The following is a 12,853-nucleotide window of genomic DNA, read 5'->3' on the forward strand; positions in this document are numbered from 1 at the left end:
GTAGTCTAAAAATGTTTTTTTTTTTTTTTTTTTTTTTTTTTTTTTTTTTTTTTAGGGGGGGAGACACAGGTGCGATAGAATGTCCCCTGGGTGTGACCAAAATATATAGTACACTGTTGACACACTCAAATACAATTATTGCAATGTTCACTTTTAAACAGTGAACTTTTAATGTCCAGATACCTGGACATTAGGACGTCCCAAGATAGGCACTGCTGCTAACAAACTAATATAAGCTGCTCATGTCTCTTCTATAGTGCAATTCATGAAGTTATAAACAGCCCCAACCCTGGTTGCAGACACACAGTAATACACTAACTGTCCCTGCCTTGTCCCTAAGGATAAGACCTGACTTTCTACCCAATAATTCAACCTAACTAAATATATCTTCTTCACAATTCCTGCACTGTTCCTGCAAGACACTAAAATGGCTGGCTTCCATGTCTTATTGCTCTGTCTGACACAGACATGGCAAACATGTTCTGTCACTTCTGTAGCTGAGCTCACAATGGCGTTGCACTTCAGAGCTAGCATATAGCCTGATAGATCAGCCAACATTCTGCCTCCTCATTGGATTGGATTGGATTGTGAGGAAGCCCACCGTCTAGGACCCCACCCAGGGTCATACGATCATCTATCTTCCCCTTCCCTGTCCTGTTTTCCTGATTAGTGTACTGCATTTTAAATGTAAACTGGTAGGCGCCGGTTTGTGCGTTTTATCTGAATTGAATTGCAAAAACATCAGATTCTTTTGGAAGGACTTTGTGATCCGATTAGTTTAGAATTGATTCACTGAAGACTCTTTTATTCTGCATATCATTCCTTCCATCAATACCGTACCAGTTGTGACAGAGCTGGGAACCCCCCATAATAATGGCAGGTGAAAGGTAACACCCAGAGCAAACAGCCAGTTCTGCCCCTGGTGTTCTAAAAGGCATATTATTGCCCAAAACTTTGCATATGTTTCACATTCAGCTACTAAAGAAAATAAAACGCATTGTTAGCTTAACATTATGACTTCAATATGTATATAGTCTAATAGTTTGCTCAGTCCCCTTTGGCTAGGGTACACTGTTCAGTGCCCCAGGACTTTAAAACTTTGCATTAATAGGATGTTAAAATGCACAGTGTATAACAATGTGTGAAAGTCCCTATTTATCCAATTTCTAGGCCGTATCAAAAGGAGTGCACTCATGTAATCCTATTCTCAAGAGTTAAAATCAGAAAATCTAGCTATAGAAAGTCAATGTATGTTACCCTAGTGTAAAAGATGTCTGCTTAAAGGGGTTGTCCACCTTTTTTACGTAATAGCTTATTCTCAGGGTAGGCCATCACTAGCTGAGCCCTGACAACCCTGAATCCTGCCAATCAGCTGTTCAGCAATATAGTGGGATGCGAAAGTTTGGACAACCTTGTTAATCGTCATGATTTTCCTGTATAAATCGTTGGTTGTTACAATAAAAAATGTCAGTTAAATATATCATATAGGAGACACACACAGTGATATTTGAGAAGTGAAATGAAGTTTATTGGATTTACAGAAAGTGTGCTATAATTGTTTAAACAAAATTAGGCAGGTGCATAAATTTGGGCACACAAAAAAGAAATGAAATCAATATTTAGTAGATCCTTCTTTTGCAGAAATTACGGCCTCTAAACGCTTCCTGTAGGTTCCAATGAGGACTTACTGAAGGTATTTTGGACCATTCCTCTTTACAAAACATCTTTAGTTCATTCAGGTTTGATGACTTCCGAGCATGGACAGCTCTCTTTAAGTCACACCACAGATTTTCAATTATATTCACGTCTGGGGACTGAGATGGCCATTCCAGAACGTTGTACTTGTTCCTCTGCATAAATGCCTTAGTGGATTTTGAGCAGTGTTTAGGGTCGTTGTCTTGTTAAAAGATCCAGCCCCGGCACAGCTTCAGCTTTGTCACTGATTCCTGGACATTGGTCTCCAGAATCTGCTGATACTGAGTGGAATCCATGCGTCCCTCAACTTTGACAAGATTCCCAGTCCCTGCACTGGCCACACAGCCCCACAGCATGATGGAACCACCACCATATTTTACTGTAGGTAGCAGGCGTTTTTCTTGGAATGCTGTGTTATTTTTCCTCCATGAATAACGCCCCTTGTTATGGCCAAATAACTAAATTTTAGTTTCATCAGTCCACAGCACCTTATTCCAAAATGAAGCTGGCTTGTCGAAATGTGCTTTAGCCCACCTCAAGCGGCACTTTTTGTGCTGTGGGCGGAGAAAAGGCTTCCTCTGCATCACTCTCGCATACAGCATCTCCTTGTGTAAAGTGCGCCAAATGGTTGAATGATGCACAGTGACTCCATCTGCAGCAAGATAATGTTGTAGGTCTTTGGTGCTGGTCTGTGGGTTGACTCTGACTGTTCTCACCATTCGTTGCTTCTGTCTATCCGAGATTTTTCTTGGTCTGCCACTTCGAGCCTTAACTTGAACTGAGCCTGTGGTCTTCCATTTCCTCAATATGTTCCTAACTGTGGAGACAGACAGATGAAATCTCTGAGACAGCTTTCTGTATCCTTCCCCTAAACCATGATGGTGAACAATCTTTGTCTTCAGGTCATTTGAGAGTTGTTTTGAGACCCCCATGTTGCTACTCTTCAGAGAAAATTAAAAGAGGAGGGAAACTACAATTGACCCCCTTAAATACTCTTTCTCATAATTGGATTCACCTGTGTATGTAGGTCAGGGGTCACTGAGCTTACCAAGCCAATTTGAGTTCCAATAATTAGTTCTAAAGGTTTTGGAATCAATAAAATTAAAACAGTGCCCAAATTTATGCACCTGCCTAATTTTGTTTAAACAATGATAGCACACTTTCTGTAAATCCAATAAACTTCATTTCACTTCTCAAATTATCACTGTGTGTGTCTCCTATATGATATATTTAACTGACATTTTTTATCGTAGCAACCAACGATTTATACAGGAAAATCATGACGATTAACAAGGTTGCCCAAACTATCACATCCCACTGTAGGTCTGGCACTGGAAGCAGACAGCTAAGTCTTCTTTTTAGTGGACTGAGCTCGTATCTGCTGCATCGGTCCCACTGTAGTCAATGAGAGCGCAGCACTGACAAGCTCAGTCGACTACACAGTAGATTTAACTGTCTGCTTCTGGCACTGGAGCTATTGCCGAACAGCTGATTGGACCCCCGCCAATCAGCTAATGATGGCCTGTTTTGAGGATAGACCATCACTAAATAAAAGGTGGACAACATATAATTTTTTTTCTATAATCTCTCTAAGGGATGTTTCAGACGAGCGAGTCCATTGCAGGAATTGCTTTCCATGTGTGAGTGTGATCGTCCATTCTGGCACTGCAAGAGTACACTGCATTATCATGATTTATATTGCTATGCGCCTCTGCTTGACCTTACTTCTACAGGATCATACTGACTGTACAGTGGCGTACCTCCAATAGAGGCAGACCACGCAGCTGCTATGGGGCCCGTGAAGAATAGGGGCCTGCAGTGAACCAAAAGCCCTGCTCCCTAATTTTACTCATTACTGTCCAGCTCCAGTATAGTATACTTATCATCAGTGGAGAAGGCTAAAGGACCTGTGAAGATGGAAACTGCACAGATCATCACAGGTCCTTCAACCCCAAACAGCATGGAGAAGAACTGCACAATGAGCTCTCCACTGAGACTAAAATGGAATGGTAAGAGGTGGTCCTCCTCCTTTCTCCCCTCCCCCCCCATTCGCTATTTTTACTCATAGCTCACTCATATATAGTACTGCAGACAATTACAACCACTATGACCTCATGTACCTCACACAATAACCATAATATGTAACTAACCACATATATCTGTACACATTACATCTATTATACCTTGTCCTTGTCACATCAGTAGACTGCTCTCTGTGTATCTATCTATATATATATATATATATATATATATATACACACTGAATCTATTCACATTCGGATGCTGTGAAAACAGGTATGTAGTATACCCAGCAGTGTAATGATATCTGCCATACAAGGTATAATAGATGCAGAGTGTTAAAATATATAGTATTTACAGCAATGCACTATCTGAGCTACAAGGTGTATATACTGGCCAAGAATGGGTAGTGGGAGGGGCTATGAATGGGGCATGGGGGCCCAATTTAGATTCTTGCAATGGGGCCCAGTGATTCCTATGTATGCCCCTGTACTAACAGCTGTATGTCAGTATGATCCAAAGCAGAGACACATAGCAATCAGTATAATGCTGTGCGCTCCTGCAAGTACACAATGGAGGATCACACTCACACACGGAGCATGATTTCAGCAATGGACTCTTCCGTCTGAAACAGCCTTAAAAAAAAAGTGGCTGATCTTCGTCAAGTGAACCTAATTACAATTGACCAGTGTGAATGACAACTCTAATAAAAGTGTTTATTGTATTTCTGGATATTGAGAGAGTAAGTCAGTGACAGACTTGTAATACTGTATGTCCATGCCACTTGTTGCACTAAGTCTACTATACAGGTAAGCAAACACTACAGAGCTCAAAATATCGTTAGTGTTATCCTAAACACATAGGGGGGGAATTTATTATTGTCGGTGTATTTGAGGTTAGCTTTAAGATTCGAGTTGCTATGTGCACCTGTGTCAAACTTATGAAAATGGCTCACAGTGTAAATAAATTTGGCTTAAGTGCAAAGTGTTTGCACACATTTCAAGAAAAGTATGCCCAGGGGATGCCTGGCATGGGGTTGTGAATTTTACGTGACTATTTAAAAAGTCTCACTTCATAAATGTGTCACAAAAATCATCTACTATAAAATTCTGACCAGGTTCTCTCTCCAAATCTGTAGGTGGTGTTTAAAAAGTCGCAAAATTCCCCCCAAAATTCCTGCATGCAGGGCTTGATAAATTCCTCCCATAATTAATGAAGTTAGTCTTACTCACTTTTGCCTTAGATTTGAAAAAAGATTTAGCAAAAATGTGGTGTGGTAGATGGGAAGATAATATTCTTGGAGACTTCATCTTTTGGATTTCTTCTAGACAGCCAACTGCTTCGTACCATGGTGATCTCATAAAGATAGGCACAGCATTACTTTTTTCAAGATCTCCTTTGTGTTTAATTAAATTCAAGATTTGAATCATCCAATTACTACCTGCAAAAGAGTTAACACATACCGTAAAACATTTTATAAATGTGTACATTTGGCCAGATATATATTTCTTTAACGTTTTACTGAGCTTTCAAAAAACTTTTGATATGCATAGTAACATATCAAAGGTTGGATCTGTGGTAGTCTGGTGTCACGGCTGTAAGTGAGCAACAAGAGCCTACACAGTGAATAGCAACTGACCGGACCCAAACTAGGGAGGATAAAGGGTGACCCCTGTCAGACCCTAAAAGCTCTCCCTAAGCTGCTAAGCACATGTCCGGATCCAGATGGTGGATCGAGACATGCCCGCGTACCTAAGGCTGATGACCACTGAAACCCCTACAATAGTGGAAGGGGCACGGCCACCGGTGCCCTGCTCAGTATATGGACGGAACCGGGGTCGCCTCGGATCCAGTCAGCAAAGAAACAGAAACACACAATGTCTGAACACTTAACTGAAGGAGCTGCAGCTGCAGTGAAAACAGATCCAAAGTCAGCAGACAATATCCGAAGTACTTGCTTCAGCAGAACACAGATCCAGTGAAAAGATATCACACAGGTGAAGATACTCAAGCGAGAGATACAGCTCAAATGAAAAGTATAATCCGCACCTCTACAAAGGAGGAGGGGTGATTTAAAGGCAGCGAAATCAAACACAGGAGGGACAGCTGGGAGGAAGGAAACAGAAAGTAAAGACCTCATCACAGGGGCGGAGAAACAGGGCAGAGGGAACTCCTCCAAGCTCTAGTAGTGATATCATCACAGGGGTGGAGAAACAGAGCTGTGAGAACGTCTCAAAGCTCTGGTAGTGACAACTGGGTGCTGATTCGGGCAGTTTGTGTGAACACTTCTCTCTTCTCATTCTAGTGATTGGTGGGGATCTCAGCAGTCCCACAGATTAAAAACTTAGATATGTTACTATGACATATCAAAAGTTTTCTGAAAGCTCATGACACTAAGTTTTATAGAGCTACTGGTAGACATCACATAAATAAAAACATGGTAAAGAGGCCTTATGGTGGCACATATACTGATCCATACATACTGTATGCACATGTACTTTGACCGGTATCGGGAGGAAATTGTTCTAAAGGACAACAGCACCATACTGTACATATATAATCCAGAAAAAAAAAACTTCCTCTATACATTAAAGTGTAACTGTAATGCTGTCATAAAAAATAAAAATACATTTAAGCTCATGTTATTTCTGCTGCAACTATATGCATAAAGCAATCTTTAGTTTCTTCACATACCACTGTTTTTCTTGAGTTTTTCCCTTGGTTATGGTTGTTTTGAACACTACAGTCAATTCATATGGGCCCTTGGGCGATAAATCTCAGTGGGCCCCCTTGTGGCATTTGTCAAATGTCACCACGGCATCTGATAGTTTTAAAAAACGGAAGCATAGGCTTCCTTCTCAGACACTCCTTCCCCCAGTGGAGATCGGGAAAAGGACCCTGTTCTAAAAATGAGTCGCAGCCTGTACTAGACTTCCAGGATCATTATTAGTATATCTCAGTTCAGGCCACTAGGTGGCAGCAGTAAACTGTGATATAAGGATTTCTATACAGAATAAGGGCTCATGCACATGACCGTATGTATTCTGAGGTCTCCAAAAAATGGATGCATCTCATATTTTGCTGCCCTTCATAGAACAGTACTATCCTTAATAATAGGATATGTATTTTTTTGCAGAACGGAAATACGGACATACAGAAACGGAATGCACACAGAGTAACTTGTTTTTTTTTTGTTGACCGATTGAAATGAATGGTTCTGCATACGGTCCACCAAAAAAACGGAACGGTCACGGAAAGAAAATATGTTCATGTGCATGAGCCCTAATGGAACAATTTATATTATTCTATATAAGTTGCAATCTGATTAAAAGTAATAAAAAAAAATTACAAAAAATTGAAAATATAAAAGAAACTTAAAAAGTAAAATCACCCCACTTTCCCCCAAATAAAAATAAACAAAAAAGAATAACATTATGGGTAGAGATGAGCGAATTTCGGAAATACTTGTTTTGATCTGAATTTATTTGTGGTGAATTACATAAAATAACGGCTATTTCTTGGCTGCAGAGACTCTGTATAGTGGTATAGAACACTGTACCGTGCAGTAATACACATAGGTAGTCTGCTGTGGTAATGAAACAATACTGTGAGTCAGTATGACATGCAGATGACAGGCGTCGCTCTTAGAATTACTGCACACTTCACTTATTTGGGCAGTTACAGGGCCAAAACTGACCAAATGACTCAAGCGTGAACTCAGCCTTACAGGTCAATGTTAGCATCAAGAAGAAGTGCACTCCTTTTACACCGTCAGTGGCTGATTCCACTTAGATGTCTACAGAACCTATTCTATTAAACACTTAGGCCTCTTTCACACGGGCGAGTTTTCCGTGCGGGTGCGATGCGTGCGGTGAACGTATTGCACCCGCACTGAATCCTGACCCATTCATTTCTATGGGGCTGTGCACATGAGCGTTGATTTTCACGCATCACTTGTGCGTTGAGTGAAAATCGCAGCATGCTCTATATTGTATGATTTTCACGTGACGCAGGCCCCATAGAAGTGAATGGGGTGCGTGAAAATCGTATAGCATCCGCAAGCAAGTGCGGATGCGGTGCGATTTTCACGCATGGTTGCTAGGTGAGAGTCTATTCACTGTATTATTTTCCCTTGTAACATGGTTATAAGGGAAAATAATAGCATTCTGAATACAGAATGCATAGTAAAGCAGCGCTGGAGGGGTTAAAAATAAAAAATAAAAAATTTAACTCACCTTAGTCCACTTGATCGCGAAGCCCGGCATCTCCTTGTGTCTCCTTTGTTGACTAGGACCTGTGGTGAGCATTAAATAGAGGTAAAGGACCTTTAATGACGTCACTCCGTTCATCACATGGTACGTCACATGATCTTTTACCATGGTGATTCACCATGGTAAAAGACCATGTGATGACCGGAGTGACGTCATCAAAGGTCCTTTGCCTCTATTTAATACTCACCACAGGTCCTAGTCAACAAAGGAGACACAAGGAGATGCCGGGCTTCGTGATCAAGTGGACTAAGGTGAGTTAAATTATTTTTTATTTTTTTTTAACCCCTCCAGCGCTATTTTACTATGCATTCTGTATTCAGAATGCTATTATTTTCCCTTATAACCATGTTATAAGGGAAAATAATTCAATCTACAGAACACCGATCCCAAGCCCGAACTTCTGTGAAGCGATTTTTCTCACACGAGTATCCGCCTTCACGGTCAACATTTGGTCAGTAATGCATCAGTATTGCTAAAGGCAAAAAAACAGGAGTGGATCCAAAACATAGATGACAAGTAAATGTCTTCTGTGTTTTGTACCCACTCCTGCTTTAGGCTACCAAATTATAATCCAATTCTGATGAAAAATAGGGACCAAGTCATGCAGGCCTTACAGCTGTTACATAGACAGAATCCGTTATGCGTCTAATTTTTCCTTCCTTCTGACAGATCAGAAGAAGGGTAAAATAAATGATGATGTCAGCCAGGCCAAAAGGCTAAATAGTGGCCCAGTCATGAAGTGGGGAGGGTGGGAACAGCATGAGAAGTCCACAGAGTGGCCCTATGACATGGTGGTTAGGTGGAAGCAGCATGAGGAGACCACAGAGTGGCCTAATGACAGAGTGTGGAGGTAGCAGCAGCTTCAGGAGGAGGCCACAGATTGGCAAAATGACAGTGTGGAGGAGGCAGCAGCAGCATTAGGAGGCCACAGAGTGGCAAAATGACAGAGTGTGTAGGTGGCAGCAGCAGCTGCATCAGGATGAGGCCACAGAGTGGCACAATGATAGTGTGGAGGGGGCAGCAGCATCAGGAGGAGGCCACAGAGTGGCACAATGCCAGAGTGTGAAGGTGGTGGCATCAACATCAGGAGGAGGCCACAGGGTGGCACAATGACAGTGTGAATGGGCAGCAGCAGCATGAGGAGACCACAGAGTTGCACAATGACAGTGTGGAGGTGGCAGCAGCAACATAAGGAGACCACAGAGTGGCACAATGGCAGAGTGTGGAGGTGGTAGCAGCAGCATCAGGAAGAGGCCACAGGGTGGCACAATGACAGAGTGTAGAGGTGTCAGCAACAGCATCAGAAGGAGGCCACTGGGTGGCACAACAACAGTATGGAGGTGGCAGCATCAGCATCAGGAGGCCACAGAGTGGCAAGGTGACATAGTGTTGAGGTATCATCAGCATCAGGAGACCACAGAGTGGCAAGGTAACATAGTGTGGAAGTGGCAGCAGCATAAGGAGACCCCAGAGTGGCAAGGTAACAAAGTGTGGAAGCAGCAGCAGCATCAGGAAACCACAGAGTGCCAAGGTGACATAATGTGGGGGTGACAGCAGCATCAAGAGACCACAGAGTGCCAAGGTGACATAGTGTGGAGGTGGAAGCAGCATCAGGAGACCACAGAGTGGCAAGGTGACATAATGTGGAGGTAGCAGCAGCATCAGGAAACCACAGAGTGGCAAGGTGACATAGTATAAAGGTGGCAGCAGCATCAGGTGACCACATAGTGGCAAAGTAAAATAGTGTGGAGGTAGCAGCAGCATCAGGAGACCATAGAGTAGCAAGGTGACATAGTGTGGAGGTGGCAGCAGCATCATGAGATCACAGAGTGACCCAGTGACAGAGTAGGGAGGTGGGTGGCAACACCAGTACCAGCTGAAGATGGTGGGTGAAAGAAGGAGCACTTGGCATTAGATGTGTGGCATCAGGCGGGTTGCAGCATCAGAATAGTAGCTGAGTCAGGTAGCCAGAAGAAACCGATCTCTTTTGTCAAAGTATTGGTGTGCCACCAGGGATGATCTAGTCTGATGCATCAGGCATTGGCGGGTGAAAATCCTGGCTGATTCACGCCTGATTCATCTTGACAATTGTCAGTCTCTCCACATTTTGGGTGGACAGGCGAGTTCTTCTTGGGGTAGCTATTAGTGTTCATCGATCACCAAAGTGCTCGGGTGCTCTGGCCAAACACCTTGGGATGCTCAGGTGCTCTACCGAGTATAATGGAAGTCGATGGGACAACCCGAGCATTAAACCAGGCACCCCCTGCTCTGAAGAGGGGAGGTTGCCTGGTTTATAGGAAAAGGTCAGAAATTGATGGAAACACCACCGAAATGGTTCAGCAACAGCATGAGGAGGATGTCTGGATGCATCTTGGACTCCCAGGTCGCTATTGGGAACGATATTGTCCGAGTAGTACGCCACTTTTACGGACTGACAATAATACGCACCAAACCAAAGATAAAATCGATTTTAGAGGAAAAATTGTTAGGAAACATTCTTTACTGTATATTTACTTGTATATAAAGTGCAAGTACTGCCAAAAATTACAAAGAAGAGGCACTCCAATAAAATCTGTATATCAAACAAAGGAGGGCCTCATTTATGTTGTGGTACAATTGTTCATGTAGTAGGACTCCTAAACTGTTAAAGACTATGCACTAAGTGGAAGGGCTGCCAAAAATTACAAGGAACCGGCACTCCAATGCACCCTTTGTTACACATAAAGGAGGGCATCATACACACCCTTTAAAAATTTTGATTGATGGCCTGCTGGTGACCCTCAAAAACATTAGGAGCAAGGGCCTGCCGGTGACGATCCATTTGGATGCCTGGCCTAACAACTTTTGATGTAATTATCAGCTCAAAACCATTGTAAACCACGGGTATCGGGGAATCAGTGTTTGATTCCGGAGAGGGAGCCTGAGAAACGGCTACCGCATCCAAGTAAGGCAAGTGGGTGGTGCTCAAATCACACACTCCCGACTCGTGGAAGTAGTTACGATAAATAACAATACAGGACTCTTACGATGCACTGTTATTAGATTGAGTAATAAAAAATTACAGGGAATGTCACTGCAGTATTTTAGATGAGGAAACGTTATACAGGAGGGGCCCTGCTGCCGCTATGTTAGCTCTAGATTACTTCTGCCTGATCGTACGTCCCCGTGACGTCTACGATCCATTTGAATATATTCCCTATCAACTTTCAATGTTCTTTTATGTGCCTAACATGGTGACCACCAGTAACGGGGAATCATTGTTTGATTTCGGAGAGGGAGCCTGCAGATCCGCGGTGTCCGCATTTAGACGTCTGTATGTGTTTTGAGGATCCGTGGATCCGAGGATCCGTGGATCCGCAAAACACATACGGTTGTCTGAATGGAGCCTTACAGGGGGGTGATAAATGACAGGGGGGTGATCAGGAAGTCTATATGGGGTGATCAGGGGTTAATAAGGGGCTAATAAGTGACAGGGGGGTGGGGGTGTAGTGTAGTGGTGTTTGGTGCTACTTACAGAGCTGCCTGTGTCCTCTGGTGGTCGATCCAAGCAAAAGAGACCACCAGTGGACCAGGTAGCAGGTATATCAGACACTGTTAACAAAACAGCGTCTGATATACCTTTCAAGTGTTAAAAAATTCGCATCTACAGCCTGCCAGCGAATGATCACCGCTGGCAGCCTGTAGATGAACTCGTTTACCTCCCGGTCCTGTGAACGCGCGCTCCTGTGTGCGCGCTTTCACAGGAAATCTCGCGTCTCGCGAGATGACGCGCCGGTGCGTCAAGGAGGAACAAATCGACTGCCGCCGGAACGCAATCCTGCGTTAGGCGTTCCGGAGGCGGTTAATAAACCTCTTTGACTTCGTCCTCACTGGTCTGTTTCGTTGGTGCCTTGCATTACATTGTAAACTCAAGATGGTATCTGGAAAAGCAGTTTCTTGTTCTGAAAAGTAGTCTAAAAATGTTTTTTTTTTTTACAAATTTTTTTTAGAAGGGGAGACACAGGTGTGATAGAATGTCCCCTGGGTGTGACCAAAATATATAGTACACTGTTGACACACTCAAATACAATTATTGCAATGTTCAAATTGCTGCAGGTTTTTGAGAGAAAGATACTTGGACATTAGGACGTCCCAAGATAGGCACTGCTGCTAACAAACTAAGGGTACTTTCACACTTGCGTTTTTCTTTTCCGGCATAGAGTTCCGTCACAGGGGCTCTATACCGGAAAAGAACTGATCAGTTTTATCCCCATGCATTCTGAACGGAGAGTAATCCGTTCAGTTTGCATCAGGATGTCTTCAGTTCAGTCGTTTTGACTGATCAGGCAAAAGAGAAAACCGTAGCATGCTACGGTTTTCTCTCCGGCGAAAAAAGCTGAAGACATGCATGAACGCCGGATCCGGCATTTTTTCCCATAGGAATGTATTAGCGCCGGATCCGGCATCCAGAATACCGGAATGCCGGATCCGTCGTTCCGGCATGCGCAGATCAGTAAAAATGAGAAAAATTGTACAAGACGGATCCATCGGTCCGCATGACAAGCGGAGAGACGGATCCGTCCTTGCAATGCATTTGTGAGACGGATCCGCATCCGGATCCGTCTCACAAATGCTTTCAGTCAGCAGCAGATCGGCGGATCCGGCGGCCAGTTCCGACGTCGGAACTGCCCGCCGGATCACACTGCCGCAAGTGTGAAAGTAGCCTAATATAAGTTTATTGCACATGTATAAGCTACAGAAGCTTTGCAACAGGTTCAGTATTTGAACAAATAAATCATGGCACATAAAAATAGAGTACTGACTGTTTAAATGCTCATGTCTCTTCTGTAGTGCAATTCATGAAGTTATAAACAGGCCCAACCCTGGTT

The 12,853-nt window shown here is 43.2% G+C and overlaps 1 protein-coding gene across 9 annotated transcripts in view; it reads right to left on the bottom strand.

Annotated features, from left to right (window-relative positions):
• The window catches only part of LOC122926655 (sulfotransferase 2B1-like), an 80,229-nt gene that overhangs the window by 22,512 nt on the left and 44,864 nt on the right, over positions 1-12,853 (bottom strand). For all 9 annotated transcript variants that reach the window (XM_044278092.1, XM_044278087.1, XM_044278096.1 and 6 more), the window contains one exon: positions 4,947-5,155. In XM_044278092.1, the coding sequence (XP_044134027.1) occupies positions 4,947-5,155 (209 nt within the window). The remainder of the gene's footprint in view (positions 1-4,946; positions 5,156-12,853) is intronic.

This window comes from Bufo gargarizans, chromosome 2 (assembly GCF_014858855.1).
Source record: "Bufo gargarizans isolate SCDJY-AF-19 chromosome 2, ASM1485885v1, whole genome shotgun sequence".
Lineage (NCBI taxonomy): Eukaryota > Metazoa > Chordata > Amphibia > Anura > Bufonidae > Bufo > Bufo gargarizans.